This window comes from Heteronotia binoei, chromosome 14, assembly GCF_032191835.1.
Source record: "Heteronotia binoei isolate CCM8104 ecotype False Entrance Well chromosome 14, APGP_CSIRO_Hbin_v1, whole genome shotgun sequence".
Classification (NCBI taxonomy): domain Eukaryota; kingdom Metazoa; phylum Chordata; class Lepidosauria; order Squamata; family Gekkonidae; genus Heteronotia; species Heteronotia binoei.
Genome location: NC_083236.1, coordinates 2,923,684 through 2,943,396, shown reverse-complemented (window position 1 = coordinate 2,943,396; position 19,713 = coordinate 2,923,684). Strand labels below are relative to the sequence as shown.

Sequence of the window (19,713 nt, the reverse complement as noted above, 5' to 3'; positions counted from 1 at the left end):
CTTAGTACTAACATAGAGTGCCTGGCCACAGCAATTAACCCTGGCCCCTTTGCTATGCCAAATATTTAGGGCAGCAGGGCAGGCGGCAGATAGTCTCTGCTTAACATCCACAGGTGCCCTTTGAAGACAGGCCGTTTGGCCTTCACAACAGGGAAGCATCCTCCCTTCTGATAACGAAGGCTGGGAAAAGAGACACTTGTCTGTGACCGTGTGAATGATAGCTTTATTGTACTTTACTGATGGCATAAAATGTAACCAACTGCCAAGAATTGGCATTACTGTTATTTCGTTGCTCTAGTACTGTAGTTCTTCAATAAAGATCCTAACTTTGTAACAAGTCTTGGAATCGTCTGAAGTTCGTCCCAGTTCTGACAGGCTGGCCAGCTATGTCTTATTTGAAGTTTCCCCCCTTCTTCCTTTTGGTGAATCCCGTGGCCTTGGATTTCACCAGGCTGATAGACAAGTCCTCAGGATAACAGGAAAGCTGAACATTTTTTATCTGCTTGCAGAGGCCCACTATTGATCTAGACATTATCACTGCGTCATCAGCATACAGAAGGATTGGAACTTTGCGCTTGGATGAATGTGGAGGGTGACAGGCTTCCCTCAAGAGGCAGGGCTGAGGTCATTTATATCCCTGATTGACTCCTTTGTGTCAAATGAATGGCTCAAATAGCTGTCCTAACTCTCTGCATTTAACCCAGGCGGAAGGGTGGTTGTAAAGTCGTTGAATTAAGTGAAGGAGACATGGTTCAATGCCATGTTTCTGCAGCTTTTCCCATAGCCAGAGTCTAGAGATTGTATCAAATGCTGATTGAAAGCAGTTGCCAACATGCCTGCTCCAGAACTCGTGGATTTGTCAACCAAAAACTGCAGGGTGTGGCAATGGCCGATGGTACTTGCTTTTTTTCTGAAACCAGCCTGTTTGTTTCCCAAAATGGTTTTTTCTTCAGCCCAAGATCCCAATTTTTCAAGAAGCATTGCAACATAAAGTTTCCCTATAGTGGCAGCAAGTTTACTGGACAGTTAATTCACTGGGTCCATCGGATCCCCTTTTTTATAGATTAGAACAATTACTGTGCTATGCCAGACTTCAGGCATATTTCCCATCTTGTTTATTTCAGTGAAAAAAGGAGCCAAAATCTGTGCCTGCTAGTCTGAGTCAATTTTGAAGAGTTCAGGTGGGATTAAATCAGGTGCAGGTGCTTTCCCTTTTTTGTTGTTGTTTCATTCAAGTCCTAATCTCACTGGCTGTTACCAGAGGCCATTCCTTCATACCCAATGTCAACATTGGTCAATCCCCAATACTATAACTGGAGGTCTTAAAGTGACATTCTCCCATACTCTACTGGGTTTAGGTTCCTGATCAAAGTTAGCACCATTGTGGAACAAATTGGAAATCAATCTCAAAAACAATAGAAAACACTTGTAAAATGGGGCCTTCCATCCCCAGCAAGCAACATAACTGTAAAGTCTCTAGGAACATATTAATTAAATATTTTAGATGAAATTTTGGGGAACTTGGGATAAAAGCAAAACTTACAACCTAGACTGTATCCCAGCCACTTTTTTTCTAATGATGTCTTCATTTCTCTTAAAGGTATGGAGAAAATGTAAAATGCGCATTTTCACTGTAGCTCAAATGGATGACAATAGCATTCAGATGAAAAAGGATCTTCAGATGTTTTTGTACCATCTTCGACTTAATGCTGAAGTGGAGGTTGTTGAAATGGTAAAGTATTATATTTTTCCTCAACTTATAAACATTAAGTTCTTCTTGGTGGTCTCTGTGCTTCCTGCCCTTGGGATTATGGTGCCTGCGCCACCCCCAACAGTGATCTTCAAGGATTTTTGCACTCCTCTCTGAGCATGCTCAGGAACTCCACCACGCATGCCCAGAGGAGGTGCTAGGATCCTGCCAGTTCTCTTCTAACCGCGTGTGCTGCAGTCACACTATTACTTACAGTTAGTTCTGTAGTTTAGTCGAGTTACATCCAAGTTCTCCCCCCAGCTTGGGCCTTTGGCCTATGTGGGGATACTTTCAGTGTTGTTCCTGCTGTGGAAGCAAACTCACCCCGACAGACAGACACTCTCTCTGCCTTATCTGCCTGGAGAAAGTTCACCAAATAGATACTTGCCATCACTGTTTGAAATTCAACTGTCAAACTCGGAAAAACGGAGCAGCTCAGCTCCAGACGGCTCTCAGCCTCATCCCGAACCCCACGGTCTCTGACGGAGGACTCAGTCAGAAGGACAAAATGGCATTGGTAGTAGTCTGTTTCCACCATACTGTACCTGCCAAACAGACCACATCGACCTTGACACCATTGGCACTCATCGATACAGAGGCTTTGACTTCTAAAAAAAATCCCAGTCATCTTAGACATCATCCTTCCTGAGCTAAAACAAAAATGTGTGAGCTAGCTCACACTAACTCAGCTTAGAGGGAACACTGGTTGGGACCTTCTGATATGGATGAGATACCCAACTCCTTGAGTGGTGAATCTGACTTGGAGTCAACAGATCCTACACCTGACACTCCGAAACCATCAACTCCAATCAGGGAAGAACAGTCTGTCTCTCTATCAGGAGATCTCAAGTCCTGTGGGGAATTAATCAAATACATGGCTCACACTCTGAAAATTCCTATTGTCCAACCTCAGCCTGAAGTAACCGATTTAGTGTTTGATGTGGTACAGAAAGATTGCCTTGCCTTTGACAGCTGTACATCTTCTTCGTGGTCTCTGTGCATCACACCGATGGGAGAAGGCACCAGCACCGATCACGATCGGTAAACTTCAAAGCTGCGGATTTCCGCGCCTCCGTCCCAGTGCGCATGCCCAGGAGCCCCACCGCGCATGCCCACTGGGACGGGAGCGGACATCCCGCCAGTCCTCTTCTGACCGCCGTGCTGATCAGTCGATCTCTGGCTACGGTCGGTGAACTTCGTTCCAATCTGTTGGTTGGTTAGTGTAGATAGTTCTTAGCATAGTTTTTAGTATAGTTTGTTAGTTAGTATAGTTTAGGGTAGCTGTTTGAGGGAGTGTGGGGTGAATTTCCACCCTTTGGGTGCCCCCCCTTTTTTTCCCTTCCCGCGATTCCCTTCCCACCGCCCTTGCCTCGCGCATGGAAAGGCGGTGGGGCTTCTTCAGACGGTGCGTCAAGTGCGGGAGTAAAATCGCACCGCCTGACGGACATTCGTTGTGTCTGTTGTGTCTTGGAGAACGGCACAAACCGGACTCTTGCGTGCACTGTTCCAAATTCTCCAAGCAAACCAGAAGAAACCGGGCGGCGAGGCTGGCGGCGGCGCTCATGGAACAGGCGCTTTCCCCCCGCAAAATGGCCGCGGAGCAGGCGGATATTCCCGAAGAGGTATCGGCACCGAAATCGGTCGATACCGATCAGGCTCCCTCCGACCGCCCTCGAAAGCGTTTGGGCTTGGCTGCGGCATCAGATTCCTCAGTACCCGCAAAACAGCACAAGGAGGATCGAGGGGCGCATGGGAAGGTTAAGAAGGCCGAGAAAGTGAAGCCCCATAAATCCGCCTCGCAGATCTCGCCGGAGTCAGAGGGCCCTTCGGATCTGACGCGGACTGTTCCCCCTCTGAAGCTGTTTGCCTCGCCTGCTCGCCGGCAGAGCCCACTCGCGTCCATGTCGACTCAGCTGGTCATATCGGACTCGGACTCCGAGATCGAACCGGCTCAACGCTCCGGCACCGATAGGAGCCCTACAGATCGCGTCACCCCCGGACTGGGGACTCCCCGCTCCCAAAGCCCTCGGGGCCGATGGGATCCATCCCGGGAGCGTCCGGTGGATACCCGCTCGCCACGCTACATGGAAGGCGACCGCTCTCCGCATCGGCCAGTGACTCATGCAAGTAACTCCAATCCATTCCAATCTAAATACTTTTGCTCTGCAGGCTTCCCTTCCTTTATTCAGAGACAAGGTAGCAGCAGGCCCTGTTATATCAACCAGCAAGGGGGCACGGTGTCAGAACTGGAAGAACTTCAAACGAGGCCCAAGACTTCGTTACAAAAGTATAGGCGTTTATTGAGAACTATAGTCCTGAAGGCACAGAATAACACTGATAACGAAGTTAGCATTGGTTACATTTTTATGCGGTTGTGGCAGTAACAATAAAACAATCTTTCACACGGTCGGAGACAACTGTCTGTTTCCCAGGGTTTGTTATCAGCAAGGGAGGATGGAGTCCTGCTGAGATGTCCTGGCCGGCCGGCTTCAAAGGGCACCTGCAGATGTTGACCAGAGGCTATCTGCCACCCTTCAGTGATCACAGTTTGTTTTGAAATGCATAGCGGCTTGGTTAGTGGCCTAGCTAGAAGCACATTGAGTTAGTATCTGGTTACAATATGGAGTCAGTTGGGCTAACAGCACATAGGAAAGTTACAAGTTCTGACACACGGTCTCCAAGAAGTTATGTCAGCTGGCAATCTCCCTATGGACTTGGCATCACACTTAAGGCAACGGACCTGACAGGGAAGATAAACTCACAAGCAGACTTCCTGAGTTGCAGAGGGGCAGTCCTTCATGAATGGGAACTCAGCGATCTATATCTCAGCTCAATCTTCCAGAAATGGGGACACCCACTCAAAGACATGTTTGCTACCAGGAACAACAAGAAACTCCAGGAGTTCTGCTTCAAGAACAGCAGAGATCCTGTGTCTCTGAGGCAAGATTTCCTCTTCCCATGGTTGAACCGCCACCTCTACATATTCCCTCCAGTACCTCTCATCACTTGGGTTGTCCACAAGATCATGCATGATGCTTCCAGCTGCATCATCATGGCCCCAGCAGCCATAGTTCCTGCTGCTACTCTGTCCCAGTGGGGAAATGTTTTATCCCTTTCCACAGGTGGAAGCCACAGCCACAGGGCATGGTAGTAGTAGTAGTAGTAGAAAATATTTATTGTATGTGGCCATTGGCTGTCACAATATAAGATCTAGATGATGACGATGGTGTCTACATCCGCTATCGCACCGATGGCAGCCTGTTCAACCTGAGGCGACTAAAGGTTCACTCCAAGACAATGGAAAAACTTATCCGAGAGCTACTGTTTGCTGATGATGCTGCACTCGTCTCCCACGCGGTATCAGCTCTGCAGCATATGACGTCCTGCTTTGCAGAGGCTGCCAAGCTATTCGGTCTAGAAGTTAGTCTGAAGAAGACAGAAGTTCTCCACCAGCCTGCACCCCAGGAAGATTATCACCCTCCCTGCATCACTGTGGGTGAATCAGTTCTGAAGACAGTCCAGCAGTTCAGCTACCTGGAGTGCATCATCTCAGATGCCAAGATCGACAAGGAGATTGACAACAGGCTGGCAAAGTCAAACCGTGCATTTGGCCGACTGCACAAAAGAGTGTGGAGCAACAAGCATCTGAAAAAAGGCACAAAGATCAATGTTTACAAAGCGGTTGTGATGACAACCCTCATCTACGGCTCCGAGTCATGGGTTTTATACCGTCATCACCTGCGACTCCTTGAGCGCTTTCATCAGCGCTGCCTTTGCACCATCCTCAACATCCACTGGAGTGACTTTGTGACCAACACTGAAGTCCTCAAGAGGGCGGAGGTTACAAGCATCAAGGCACTGCTGTTGAAGACGCAGCTGCGCTGGGCAGGGCATATTTCTAGGATGGAAAACCACCGCCTTCCCAAGATTGCTCTGTATGGCGAACTTTCCACCGGCCATCGAAATAGAGGGGCACCAAAGAAGAGGTACAAGGACTCCTTGAAGAAATCCCTTGGCACCTGTCGCATCAACCATCACCAGTGGTCTGACCTAGCCTCAGATCGCAAAGCATGGAGGCACACCATCCACCAGGCTGTCTCTTCCTTTGAGAACGCATGCATAGCTGGTCTTGAGGACAAAAGGAGATTGAGGAAGAATCGCACTGCTACAGCACCAACCCCAGATCAGACTTTTCCCTGCAGCCACTGTGGCCGGATCTGCCTGTCCCGCATTGGTCTTGTCAGCCACCAGCGAGCCTGCAGCAGACGTGGACTATTGCACCCTTCTTAAATCTTCGTTCGCGAAGTCAAGCCGAGAGAGAGAGAGAGAGAGAGATAAAATTATAGACATCTAAAATAAAGTCAACTAATCTAAGGAGGCAATTTTGGCTCTGCTTTTTCTAGCAGCCAAGCCAAAAAGAGACACTCTATAGGTGGCAAATGGATCAGTGTCAGATAACAAAAAGACCAACTTATCGGTATCAAAAGAAAACTTATGCCCTGCTAACATTATCAATAAATTTGGCTCTAGCCTCTTTGTACATGGGTCAAAATAAAATATAATGGATTAAATCCTCTAAAACTGTAGCTCCACAGATACAAAACCGCTGAGCCATTGGGATTTGAAGATATCTTCCCTTAAGAAGAGTCATTGACATTGACTGGAAATGCAAAGATGTGAATGCCTTTCTGAGAATTTGAAATGAGATGTTCACGATGTAAGGAGACCTAACGTGGTCTCTTTTAAATAACTTAAATCAAGGTGAAGATCTGGAGTGGGCAATTGTAGAGCTGTCAAAATGGGCATCACATTTGTAGACCCAGTTTCGTAAATTGGAATTATTAATCAAAGCCCCTAATAAATCATCTGGAATAGAGTACTGAACAAGTATGTTATTATAGCAAGCAGCCCAGGGTGTATCCTTACGTGTCATGAACTGATGACATTGTTTGCTAAATATGTTGGTGCTGTTACCTTTATTCCAGAATTTAAGCAAAGCTAGATGAACACGAGCTCTGATTGAGGGCAGGCCCAGTTCCGCCCTCATTAAGGCTGCCTGGGTTCCCTTGGGTAGAGCAAGAAGTCTTCTAATCAACAGATTTTGCATTGTTTCCAGTCTGGAAATAACATGTTCCTTCCATCCCCAGACTTCTGTGCCATAAAGGAGGTGGGGAACTGTCTTACTTAAAAATAGTTTTATTGCTGGATTCACAAGACATCCGTCCTTGGTATAGTAAAATCTCAGAATTGCTTCTATAATTTTTATTGTGGAGGATTTGACAATATCGAAATGTGTATTCCAATTTAAGGTTTCACTAAAAGTCACTCCCAAGTATTTAAAAGAGCTGCATTGTTCGATGGGAATACCATGGCTGCTCCAAGAGTGCTTTTTAGGCTTTTTAAAGCACCATAGCCTTCGTTTTTGTATATTTTATATTAAGAGCCTCCTCTTTACAGTATTCACCTAGTTGGAACAGCAGCCTTTTCAGTCCTATCTTAGTAAGAGATATTAGGACCATGTCATCTGCGTATAAAAGAATCGAGATTTTCTGATGACCAAGTGTAGGAGCGACAAACTTGGGACCTGACTATCTGTGTACTATATAATTTAAGTACAGGTTGAAAAGGAGGGGGGCAAGGGCACATCCCTGTTTTACCCCCCTAAGTATTGGAATTTCATTTGTTAGGAAGCCTGATTTTAGCAAAGATGTCTACGTGTAATTCTTGAAGAAGGAATAACAAACGTTTATCTATGTTTGTGTCCACCAATGAGGAACACAGGTGGCCATCCTGAAATGTACAGAGAGCACTCCTTTTCTATCTGGACAGGATGTGTGCCTTTTGGAAAACACTACATCTCCTTGTCACCTAAACGGACAGTAGACAAGCTGTCACCTCAAAGTCTCTCAGAGTGGCTTGTGGAAACCATCGAGCTGTGCTATGTACAAGCAAAGCATCCTCTCCCAGGTTTGGGGTGTGCTGACTCCATGAGAGTGAATGGCCCCTTTGGCAGCCTTCCTGAAAGGTGTACCACTACATGAGATTTGCCAAGCAGCCACTTGGGCTTGTTAAACACCATGCACTTGATGACTGTGAACGACGCAGAGCTGTGGTTGGTCAGTCAGTTCTTCCAATACATTTTGCCAAGTGAAATTTTCTGACTAGTAAAATCCCCGTGTGGGCTAAACAAGGTTGTTTGCTGGCCCTGCATATTTTTAACTTATTTCTAACTGAGCTGGCTCAATTTTTGAACCCTGTTAATGGCCATCCGCCCAAACTAGCAGGCCAAGCGGTCCCCTTTATGCCAATGATACCACCATCCTTTCTCGTAGAAGAGTGGACCTGCAAAGGTATCTTAATGCCTTCTATGACTACTGTCACTCTAATTCACTCTCTATTAATTATGGCAAATCTAAAGTAGTTGTCTTTTCAAATTGCTGGTGCCCACAGAGATGGTTTATTGGCAACTCAACAATTGAGCAAACAAAAAAAATTAAATACTTGGGGATCACTTTTAACCACAAGCTAAGCTGGGTACCACATCATAACAAGACCATCAGCTTGGCTAAATGTTCAGTTGCTCAAATCAAACAATTTTTCTTTGCTAGGGGCAACCAATTAGTCCCAGCAGCATTCAAAGCTAAAACGCTAGCCTAAATTCTCTAAGTTATCCCTATATGGATCTCTGCATTTACTAGGAAGGTGGAGGACACTCAAGCATCATTCTTCAGACAAATTCTTGGTTCGCCAAAATGTGTGTCCTACTTTGCTCTTTGCTTTGAAATGGGTCAGTGGAGACAAAAGCCTGGACTGCAACGTTTAAATTCTGGCAAATTCATTTTAGAACGGATCCTAACAGCCTTCTTGATTGTCTGAAAAGTGATCCATATAGGTCATCCTGGTCACCAGTTCTTATGTCCAAACTTAACCTGTTGGGGACAGTAGTTGACGATTTTCTTACATCTGATGAGTCATATATCTTCAGATGTATTAAACTGAGATTGTTGGAGCTGGAGGAAATGCTCAACCAGACCCCTGTATCTGCTCCCCAGCATCCTTAGGTCTCAAGGTTTTTTGTGGTAAAAATGCCCCATTATTTATCAGACTTAACCATTCCAAGTCATCGCATGTTGGCTACGGTAAATGCGTTCCCCTCCAAAGTCTTACAGGGGAGAGAGCATCGAGTACCTTTATGTGATAGACACTGTACCTGTGGAACGAATATTCCCGACTCAGTTCTGCATATATTGCTTGATTGCTCCATATATCATAATCTCTGTAAGGAACTATCTTGCAAGCTTTCTTTGTCCCCAGATCCATCTCCTCTGCCACCCTGTCATTATTTACTGAATGACACTGGGAGGTGACTGAGGCTGTGGCAACATTTCTGGCTGACATTCTTAAATGTAAATCTGATCTTGTATAAATGCACATGTAATCTCTTTTTGGTTTTATCTTCTATCTTTAACTTTTTACATTCTGTGTACTTTTATTTGCAATTGTTATACCATTAAAGGTTTGGAATTCACAATTCTTCTGTCAGTCTGTAGCTCCTGCCAGCACCCTCCTCCAAGGAGGATTTCGCTTGCTAATCTCCCAAGGGTGTAAAGCACAGTGACCACAAAGAAGATAAACAGGTTGCTTACCTGTAACTGATTATCTTTGAGTGATCATCTGTGCATTCACTCCACCTGCCCATCCTTCCGCACTGCTGTAAGCCTAGTTGCTTCATTCTGGGTTGCTTGGTAGTCAGAAGGAACTGGTGGGATCCTAGTGCCCCCTCTGGGCATGTGTGGTGGAGTTCCTGATCATACTCAGAGAGGAGTGCGAAAATCCTCGATCTGGAGATTTGAAGATGACTGTTGGGGTTGATGCAGGCACAGTAATCCCAAGGGTGTGAGTACACAGATAACTGCTCGAAGATCCGTCAGTTACAGGTAAGCAACCTGTATATCTCAAATGTTAAAAAGTATGTTTGTTTATACATTTTTATCCCACTTTTCATTCTCTTGTGGGGGTCCCAGCACAACTCTGAAAACCATTTACAAACAAAAGAATACAACATAATTATATTAGATATTATCCCTAAGATCTCATTGATAATTGAAACCAAAGGCTGGAAAGCAGTTATTCATTCCAAAATGTCTGCTAGAACAAGAAGCCCTTTGTTCTCTTTTCAGGTATGTGTAAAATTGGGGTTATGTAGGTCTCCCTTAGGAATTTTTATGCGCTCCTTTGGCAACAGTTCAGATACAGTGTTCTGTAGGTTCAGCAAAAGTCACATACTCAATAAAAATGTTGTTATCGGACATTTGATTATCCAGAATGGCATAATCTATAGGGCAAGCTCCCCCCCTCCTCCCCAGTCTTCAGACCCTGCTCTGCTTCTCCAGCTGGCTGCTGGCTTGATGCTGGGCTTCTGACAGCCAGTGTTGCCAGCTGGTGTCACCCCGTGGGGCTCCCAGTGGGATGTGGTTCTGCTGCTGCAGATTCCTCTGGGGAGGGGACAGGGCAGATCAGCGAGCTTGATTATCCATCCCATGTGATTCAGCAGCAATCCCCATTCCTGTGAGGACCAGAGAACACTGTGCTTTGTGATTCACCTTTTACAACTACTCTGGGCAGTAACTATTTATTTTGAAGGGCTCCTTTTAAATGAGTGGTGGATTGTGGATTTGCTCCTCAATTCTTGGCTCCTAAAGCAGCCTGCCAGAAAATTTTGCTGCTGCAAAGAACCAGCATGGAATAGACAAGGCAGACCTAGATTCCAGTTACTCTCCTTCTCAGTATGATCTGCCCAATATATGAGAAAAGAGGGACTTCAGATACATCCTGGAACTCTTGGGAGGAAAGGAGGAATAAAAACATTATAAATAACACCGCCTGGGGCTGCTCTGCCCCCACCCTCCTCTCGATGGGAGGACAAGTGGCCAGCCCTTCTGCAAACTGCTGGAGGCAGCAGGCAGTGGCAACTGGATGGGGGGCCAGGGAAGAGTCATCTGGAGCCTACAGGACCAGCAACAAGGCACCCGGGCTCACAGCCGCAACAGAGTGGCTGAGCAGCTGGCGGTTGGGTGGATGGCAGTGTGGCCCAAGTCCCAGCGACCCAACATGCTGGCATCAGATGGCAGGGAATGGTCACTGACCCTGTTAGCAGCAGGCTGGCACCCAAGTCCAGAACTCAGAGCAAGTGGGAGGAGGGGGCAGAGCAATGGAAGGAAGGCCCTGGCTTCCCCGGGCCTGGCTGGGCTTGAGATGCAGGCCCTCAAAGGTGTGGGTGAGGGCAGAGGCCAGGGGAGAGAATCTTCAGCCGGGACCTCACCCTCATTTCCCCCGTCAACATAAGGGCAAAGGAACTGGAGGAGAAAGAGCCAGGCTCCAGACCAGATGCTTGTGGTGAGGCCCTGGATGCAGAAGGGGAGAGAGAGATGGGGTGGGGGGGGGGGGGGAGGAACATCAACCTCCCTACTCATTTGCTGTTCTGAGGCATGACTGGAGGGATCTCCCCAGAACTCCCAGAATTGGACAAATACAGGACACGCTTTTTCTTTTGCCTCTGTATTGTCAACTAGTGGAGCAATGGGGGAACCTTTCTGGTGGTCTCATGGGATACAGGAACCTCCATTTACCAACTCGTTGCTTAGGGTGTCTTTGGCATGTTGGCCACACACTCTCAGAGACAGCCCTCAGTGCTGCAGCTTCTTACAGCTCCAGTGCAGATAAGAGCTTTCCCCTGTTTCCATACATGTTTCAGTGGAGGAAGCAGATTTATATTTCTGATCATTTATGAATGACATGGGCCAGAGTAATATAAATACGCAAGTAAGGAGACAGAAATTGTTAATATATTTCCGGTGGCAGCTTGGTGCTATTCAGTTCTCATTTGGGGCAAGAGCTCTGGAACCTCTGCATTTTATTGTGCTCTTTTTTACTCCCCCCCCCCCAAAAAAAAATTGCTTCTGGACTCCATTGTTCAATCCTCCTGTGAGAATTTTGGTGAACTCTTAGTATTTGACAAACTTTCTAATATTTCCCCCCACAAAAAAGGAGGAAATAACCAAAACATATAAAGCAGACAGATGGAAATCTTCATCGTGCCACTGTGGCTACATAGGAGAAAAGTAATTTTAAAAGTACGATGGAATTCTTTTCAGTATTACTATGACAATTATAATTCAAGAAGCATTTTAAGGTAGATGCTGAGGTGACATAATCTAGTACACCTTCCAATGATGTCAGGGGTGTGTGGCATATGCAAATGAGTTGTGCTCCAGCACCTCTTTTTCTATGAAATGACCCCTGGTGCTATTAATAATTCTCCAGAAAGGCACATATTTTCTTACATAATTTGATATATTAGGCTATTTTTGTATTTTGTGACCCTATAGCTTTAAAGATGTGTAATTTTTAAAGTTTACAACAGTTTGCAGTAGCTAGGCAACAGAAGACCTCATTGTTTTCTCATGTGCTCTAATAATAAACTAATTGGGACAAGCAATCTGAAAGAATTATTATTTCCCATCAAAACCCTTAAGATCTGCATAGACACTTGGCATCTGTCTTCAAAAGGGGGATATAAATAGAATGGCTTCTTGAAGGAATTTTAGATTAATGCTTATTGGCTAAATGTCATGAATTGCAGCATAATTTCTTTTCTTTTCAGTACAAATAATGTTTATTACTTTTACAGTTTGAAAATGATATCTCAGCCTTTACATATGAGAAGACTCTTGTGATGGAACAGAGGTCTCAGATGCTAAAGCAGATGCAGCTCTCTAAGAATGAAAGAGAAAGAGAGGTGATCCATTTTAATTTTTTTCAGATCCTTTTGTACAAGAAAATAGAAGTCTTAGAGCTAAACAAAGAGGGAGTTCTCTCTGCCTACCATGAAGCAAGGTGCAGGAGCCACCCGCAAGGATGGGTTTCAAGCGGCTCTGTGAGGCTCTGTCCTTCAGGAAACCCTCTGTGGAAATAAACAGGTCTATTTAGCTCAGCAAGCTTTGCTTCAGGGGAGTTGTCTGTTGGAATATTGCCCTGATTGATTAATTTGGTAGTGGAGCCAATTGGCTTTCTCACAGATCCAAGTGGGCAGCCGTGTTGGTCTGAAGCAATAGAACAAAGTCAAGTTGCACCTTTAAGACCAACAAAGTTTTATTCAGAATGTAAGCTTTTGTGTGCTAGAAACACATTTCATCAGACAATTGAATGGAATGGCAAGCAGTCCTAAATATATAGAGAGTGAACAGTGAATTAGTATGCAAAATCATGGAAATGTTTGTTAGCAGATTAAAAGACACACAATTTGGGGTCTGGCGATTGTTAGTTTATGTTAACTGGGCTTCATCAACAAGGAGGCAATATAAGTCAGAATAGCAGATTGATGTCTGTCTATGTGAAGTGCCATAAATAAGTTTGTTGTGATGTTAGCTCTGGGTTTAAAATGAGGGCATTAGTTTCTCAAGAGGTTTAATTTAAACATGTAACACGCATATAAACATCATTCTAGTTTGCCATTAGAAAAAAAAGAATACATTAAAATATTGTGGAAGATGAGTTAGTGTATGTGAGGAGATAAACAGCCAATATCCCTTATCAATACCAAAAAACATTCTGATACACTATTCTAAAAGAGAAATACATTGGAATACTGTGGATATATAGCTATAAGTGAGAGTGTCAAGCATGACATTTCAAAATAACCAGTCCTTGGTTTTTGAAACAAAGTTAGGTTTATTGATAATCCATGTGGCTCATTCGAACTGAAGATTGGGACTGATACTTTGTAGCACTAGAATACATGCTTTAAAATGGCACATCAAAGGTTCTATAAACAATTTTACATTCACGTGTGAAATTCACACGCTGGGCTCCTTATCTATATTGCGACTAGCACATCCTGGGTTCAGGCCTGGCTGGGCCTGGGAACAAGTCCCAGGAGGTCTTCTCTTCAAAGAGGACATTCCTGCATCTGTTAGTAAAAGCGAAAGAAGAAAGGTGGGGGCTGCTACTTTGATGTGCCCATATTTAATTCTGGGTTAGTAACAACTCTAAAATCTGGATTCTGTAATATAAAATGAGTATACAATGCTTGACAGAGAGTGGATTTAGAATATGTAATGAGATAAAAAAAAAACAGGTGTTTGTTCCAAGTTTCATAATAATTTGTAATTTAGCAATTTCTCTCTCCATTCTGTTCTTGAAGTTCCTTTGCAGTAAAACAGCTGAATGCATTGAAAGGTTAAAGTGTCCCCCCACAGGTTTCTCAGTCCTGTAATTCCTGATGTCAGATTTGTGCCCATTTATCCTTTGGCGTAGGACTGTTTTCCATTCCATCCTATTGTCTGATGAAGTGTGCAACTTGACGCCTACTTTGTTCTATGGCTTTCTCACAGTTACTAGAATATGTTGAGCCAGCCCTTCTTATGGATACAGAGGCTGTGATCCACCCAGAGCCTCCCCCCTGCCCCACTATAGCTGCTGAATTTATTTCAGGACAGCTGATCCTTTAATATACAGATCAGATCACTCGACTGCAGTGAATGAAGAGGGCTGCACATGCAGAATATCCAGATCGTATCTTCTTTTGAACACGTTGTGTACTTTGTGTTTTTAAAAGTTGTTAGTTTAACTCAACTGCTATCATTTGGCATCCTATAATTCCTGTTTGTGGGCCAAAACATTATAGTCCTTAGAAAAGTAAAGCAGGGGTAAGCAGCCCCCTGCACTGGTGCCAAAGTGTGGTGCGCCAGAGTCCAGGAGCACCTGAAAGACTAACCAAAGGGGATGAGCTTTCGCGAGTCACAGCTCACTCTTCAGATGCCATCTTGAGCAAGCAGCCAGAGTGAGCCTCTGAGATGCTGGCTGCACTCCTAGGCTGGCAGTGTAGGAGCAGGCAGCAGGCATGGTTTATGCTGGCGCCTGCTGACACCTTTCTTGGTGCCCTCCAAGTGTTTTTAGAAAGCTGTGCCCTGTAGGGCTTTTGATTGGCAGCTGGAGATCTGATTGGCTGTGCAGATGTTAAAAAACATTGCTTTGGTAGCAGCTGCCATCATAGCACAAGAATTTGTGTATGCAAGAAAATATATTAGAAAAATATGTTTGTTTCAAAAGGCTTCCTGTCAAGCAGAGCTTCTGCCTCAAATGTTGAAGAGTTTGTGTGAGAGTTATGCATGACATCAATCTGACATTTTGTGGTTGACTCCACCTCCTGCAGCAGCCATTTTGTGGTTGCATCGACTCTTCTGTGTCACAATTGTAAAGATGCCTGCAAGTTCAGCAAGGTTGGGAGCTTAGGCAGAGCATTTCCTCCTGGACCCACATAGTGATCATCCAAGATGGAGATGTTAGCAGTGCCAGTGGGCCATGGCTTGCTCTGTGTGTGTCTGAGCAAGTGCAGTCCTCGCCCCTTATCCTCCTCTTCTCGTTTGGTGCAACAGTGCTTCTTGGTGTTCTGTTTTCTTGTTGGTGTTCTGTTTTCTTACTAGCTTTATTCCTAGGTATCTCTTGTCTGCAGTCCTGTACTTTTAAGAAATTTTAATTTAACCATTTAGCTTTGTTATTTCAAATTTAAAATATTATGTCCTGCTATTTCTATCCCATACTGAAATATAAAGATTTGTTTTAGGAAATAACATTTTTTCCTCAAAAAGTCTAATGTTATCATTAATGGCTTAAACTGTTTGCTTTATGCTCTAAAATTAATGCTGTGAAACAGAAATCTAGCCAGTCATGTGATTTTCTTTCTTTTATTGCTGGGCCTTATATTTGCCAGCCACATGGAATATTTCCAGTGTGATTTGTCTTGACCTCCTTCTCGTGTGAAGTGACTGGATCTCCAAAGAGTCTTGTTTTGAAACAAGGAGTGGTCTTTTTGAAGGAGAACCCCAATGTGCCTTCAAAATTCCTTGTACCAAAATGTTAATTAGATAACAGACACATTACATCCAGTTTAGGAATAGTAAATAGGTTTTTTTCCCTTCTAGAGAAGCCATCAGGCTTTTGACATGCCTGCTGCAGGGTCCTTGGACTGATGTTGGGAATAGTCATTCAAGTTTTATCATATCTTGTGAGAAGTGGTAAAGGGGCAGAATGCAAAAGGTGATGCAAAATGTAACAAATCAGTGCTGTGCCTATGGAAAGGAAGTGACATTAAAGTACAATATCTGCTGTGTGGATACAGTTATTTTTTGTTTTAATGTGCTGGGATCATGTTTTATGAGCTGCCATGATTAATGATCTCCTTTTTCTGTATGCTGGTTGCACCCGGCGACCCTTCCTGTCCCAGATTCAGAGCATCACTGATGGGTCTCGTGGCTCAATCAGAAGAAAGAGCCGCTCTGGCCTGCAGTGCTTTAGCCAAGATGACACTCGAGAGGAAGAGGTAGAAATTGTACTGTGTGGTTGTTCCATTCCCTTTATAACACTTAGAGTGCCGCTGCATACCACAGCTATACTAATTGCTGTTATTGACCTGTTCTTCTAATTACTACTAACTACTTGGTTAACTACATGCCCAAACACCCCCTACTCCATTATAAAAAGCACATAGGACTTTAATAGTTGTGATGGGTGTTAATAGTTTGCGCTTTCCTGCCTATTTAACTCCTGAAATAATCCCTAGGCAATCCTAACTTGATTTTTGTATCACTAAACAAAATAGATTCATTGTTTTGGAGTGCCAGCAGTCAGTTCTGCTTTGGGCTGGTATCTTTTGTTGCATCCTTGGAAATACTGATCAGTACATATATTGCATAATGTATCTTCTTCTTTTGAAGTACTTGTGAAGTACTGGGAAAAGAACCAACCAACTTGTCTTCTGCAGCTTCACTTCTCCCATCATTCTGTTTCTCTCCAGAAATACTAAAGATTACAGAACACCAAAAATTGTTGAAGGTTATTTTCAATATGGAGTGGTGGTTTGGATTCTGTGTACTTTGCACTAAAAAAAAAATTAAATTTTCACCCAAATGAAAATTTTGTGCCAGAGTCAAATTCTGATGCAAATTGAGCATATTTGCATACTTTTGCATGCTGCATGATTGCGAACACTGAACACTGAAGCCCCGCCCCCATCAATTGGGAATCATGTTCAGCCTGTCTCTCTTGCTTCTGAATTTTAAGCAGAAATGAGTTAAATATGTCCAAGCATAACTTCACAACAATAAAGGCTACAAACCTGTTCCCCACCCCTGATACTGAATTCTGTGCCCTGGCAGAACTGGAGCATACAAACATCTTTTCTCAAATGCTATAACAAAGCAAGACATTCTATGAGGGGCAGTGCACACTAAATGATTGTCACGTAGCTGCTATAAATTGCTTACCATGATGGCTGACTGCACACAGAAAGCTTTTGATGTGCACTTGGTGACTTTATTTTTTGTCCAGATTGCTTGACAAACTCAAGAGAGCAGTCTGCCCTAATGGTACCAGAAATATTTAGTTTGTTTATTGTAGGTTAATATTAATAAAGAATGCAAATTGTCCAGAGTGTTCGGGGGGTTGTCCTAAAAAGGGCTTTTTTGTAGAAAAAGCCCAGCAGGAATTAATTTGTATATTAGGCCACACCCCTGACATCACCATTGTTTCACACAGGGCTTTTTAATAGAAGAGGCCCAGCAGGAACTCATTTGCATATTAGGCCACACCCCCTTGTGCCAAGCCAACCGGAACTGCATTCCTGTGTGTTCCTGCTCAAAAAAAGCCCTGGTCCTAAATGGACACCTGCCTTACTGGAACAGAAGTGTAGTTATGTGAGTGTTTCAAAAAAGGCAGTTAGAAATTCTAAAGTGCACATGAACGTTCCTTCTGCTGAATCAGTCCATCAAATCAGTATTGTCTACTCAGACTAGCAATAGCTCTTTAGGGTCTCAGGGAAGTTTTTCACATCACATACTATCTGACTTTTCTAACTGGAGGTGGTGGGGATTGAACCTGAGACTGTCTGCCACTGAGCCACAGTGTTCTTGGCACCTAGATGTACTATTAAGGTTTATGTCTGCTGCTTAAATTGGAAGACATGCCAGAAATCAGCTTCAATCTGATTTTTTTCCCCATTGGGCATTTCTTCTTCCTCTTTTTCCATTGCTGCTTCGAGCATGGTGTCAAGTTGTTTGTGCACAGGTGTTGCTACCCGGGGTTGCTCTCCTCACTGCATTTGAAATTAGAATTTGACGCATGTGAATTAAGGATACAAAGGAATCTGGTTAGTGCTAACCAAAGTTCAGTGGCAGCTCAGCACTACCATGAAAGGGAGAAACAGGAGAAGGGAGCATGTCCCATCATAGGGCATGTTGGGTCACCTGACCAAAGTTAAGGGACCAACAGTGCTGCACTTGTAAGCCAAGTTTAGGACAGGCGTGTGCAAATTCAGACAAGGGGAATGACTTGTGAAAAGTTGTGAAAAGTTGTCAGTTACTGTGGCTGGTTCCCAGAGTGAGTCGTTCACCTGCAGGGGTTGCAATCCATGCGAAATGCATGAGAGAAGCAGCAGCTTGAAGGTGGACAGGATGCCAGATGGTTCAGTGCTGCATACTGTGTAGCAGTAAGTGTTCATCCTCAGTGCTGGAATCAAGCACAGTGTGCATTCACAACCCATTGTGACACTGAGGCACCTGGGATATTCCTGACTCTGACAGAACAAGTTGGCATCAGAATGGTTGCTATAATTGAGTCAAGCATGTGGAAGGAAGAGGGGCAAGAATGCTGAATTCCTACAGTGTCTCAACGTCCCAAGCCTTCTTTACTCAATGGAAGATCATTTCCAATTACTGAAGAAGTCCTCTTCCTGTGAGGCATTCAGGGCACCCACTGGGCCCAGCCAAGAGGGCTGCCGTAGCCTGGGTGATCATAGTGCCTCAGCACAGCTGAGTCCAGGACATTGCACTGCTTTGATATCACCTGTGAGATGCCAAACTCCGTAAATTTTGAATGAGTAAAACCTTATCTTAAAAAGCATTTTCCAATTTTCCCATGAAAAGGGTTCTTTAAAAAACACATTCCCCTCCCATTGTCTGCCCCCCCCCGCTGAATACAGCAAAAATAACATTTGACTTTTACATAATACAAGCTGAGGTAAAGTTAATTTATTTAAGCCCATTCACAGTGAACAAAGTGGCACTTCAAGTGTGAAAACTGTTCATACCCAAATACCCCCCTTCTAGCATATAGTACTGTGTTGTGTTCTTGTAGTTTCCTTTCAGTATGTTGTATGTGTTTAAAGCAATGTCAGAATCCTCTGAAATTAGAATATAGAATTATCCTTGTCCATGCTTTTAAAATATTTTGTATTTTAAACACCATAATTTTTAAGGTCTTAAATGTTTTCAGTCCAGCAGTAATGGGTATCTGTAATTATCATTTATGTTCTGAATACCAAAGTGTATTTATAAAATTTTGATTTGTAATATTTATTAATATATATTCATAGTTACTGGATATTATTTACTTTGATGCATGTGATATGACTAGTCATAGATCTGTTGCATTTGTAGCTCCGTTATTTGTTTCACAGGTCTGATGTTGGTTTGTGAACGGTTTTTCAAGATAAAAATCGAGGCAGAATGATCCACTAGTATTAAAAATTGAGGAACAATAAACAATATTCATTGTCATGGTACCTGTGCAGTCACAGACGTGTTTTGGCTCCACTCCACCAGGAAGAACGGTTGCTGCCGAGCAAGGCAGACAAGGAGCAGGAGTTCCAGAAGAGCACAGTCAAAGTCCAGTCTGAAGTCACAGGTTACAGAGAGCTGGTAGGCATAGCCCAGTCCAAGATCAAAGACTTCAGGAAGCAAGTCCAGTCCAGTCCAAAATCCAGGGATACAGGTCTAGTCCAGGGTCCAAAGTTCCAGAAAGCATGGATCAGGTGTCAGCAAGGCAGATGGCAGAGTCTTCACCTATACGTTGCTTCCGCACTCAAATGCCATTCTGAGGCTCATCTTACAGCCAAGCCTTAATGAGAG

The 19,713-nt window shown here is 44.0% G+C and overlaps 1 protein-coding gene across 1 annotated transcript in view; it reads left to right on the top strand.

Annotated features, from left to right (window-relative positions):
* The window catches only part of SLC12A7 (solute carrier family 12 member 7), a 104,837-nt gene that overhangs the window by 60,256 nt on the left and 24,868 nt on the right, over positions 1-19,713 (top strand). The window contains exons 19-20 of the mRNA XM_060253941.1: positions 1,601-1,732; positions 12,441-12,548. Of these exons, the coding sequence (XP_060109924.1) occupies positions 1,601-1,732; positions 12,441-12,548 (240 nt within the window). The remainder of the gene's footprint in view (positions 1-1,600; positions 1,733-12,440; positions 12,549-19,713) is intronic.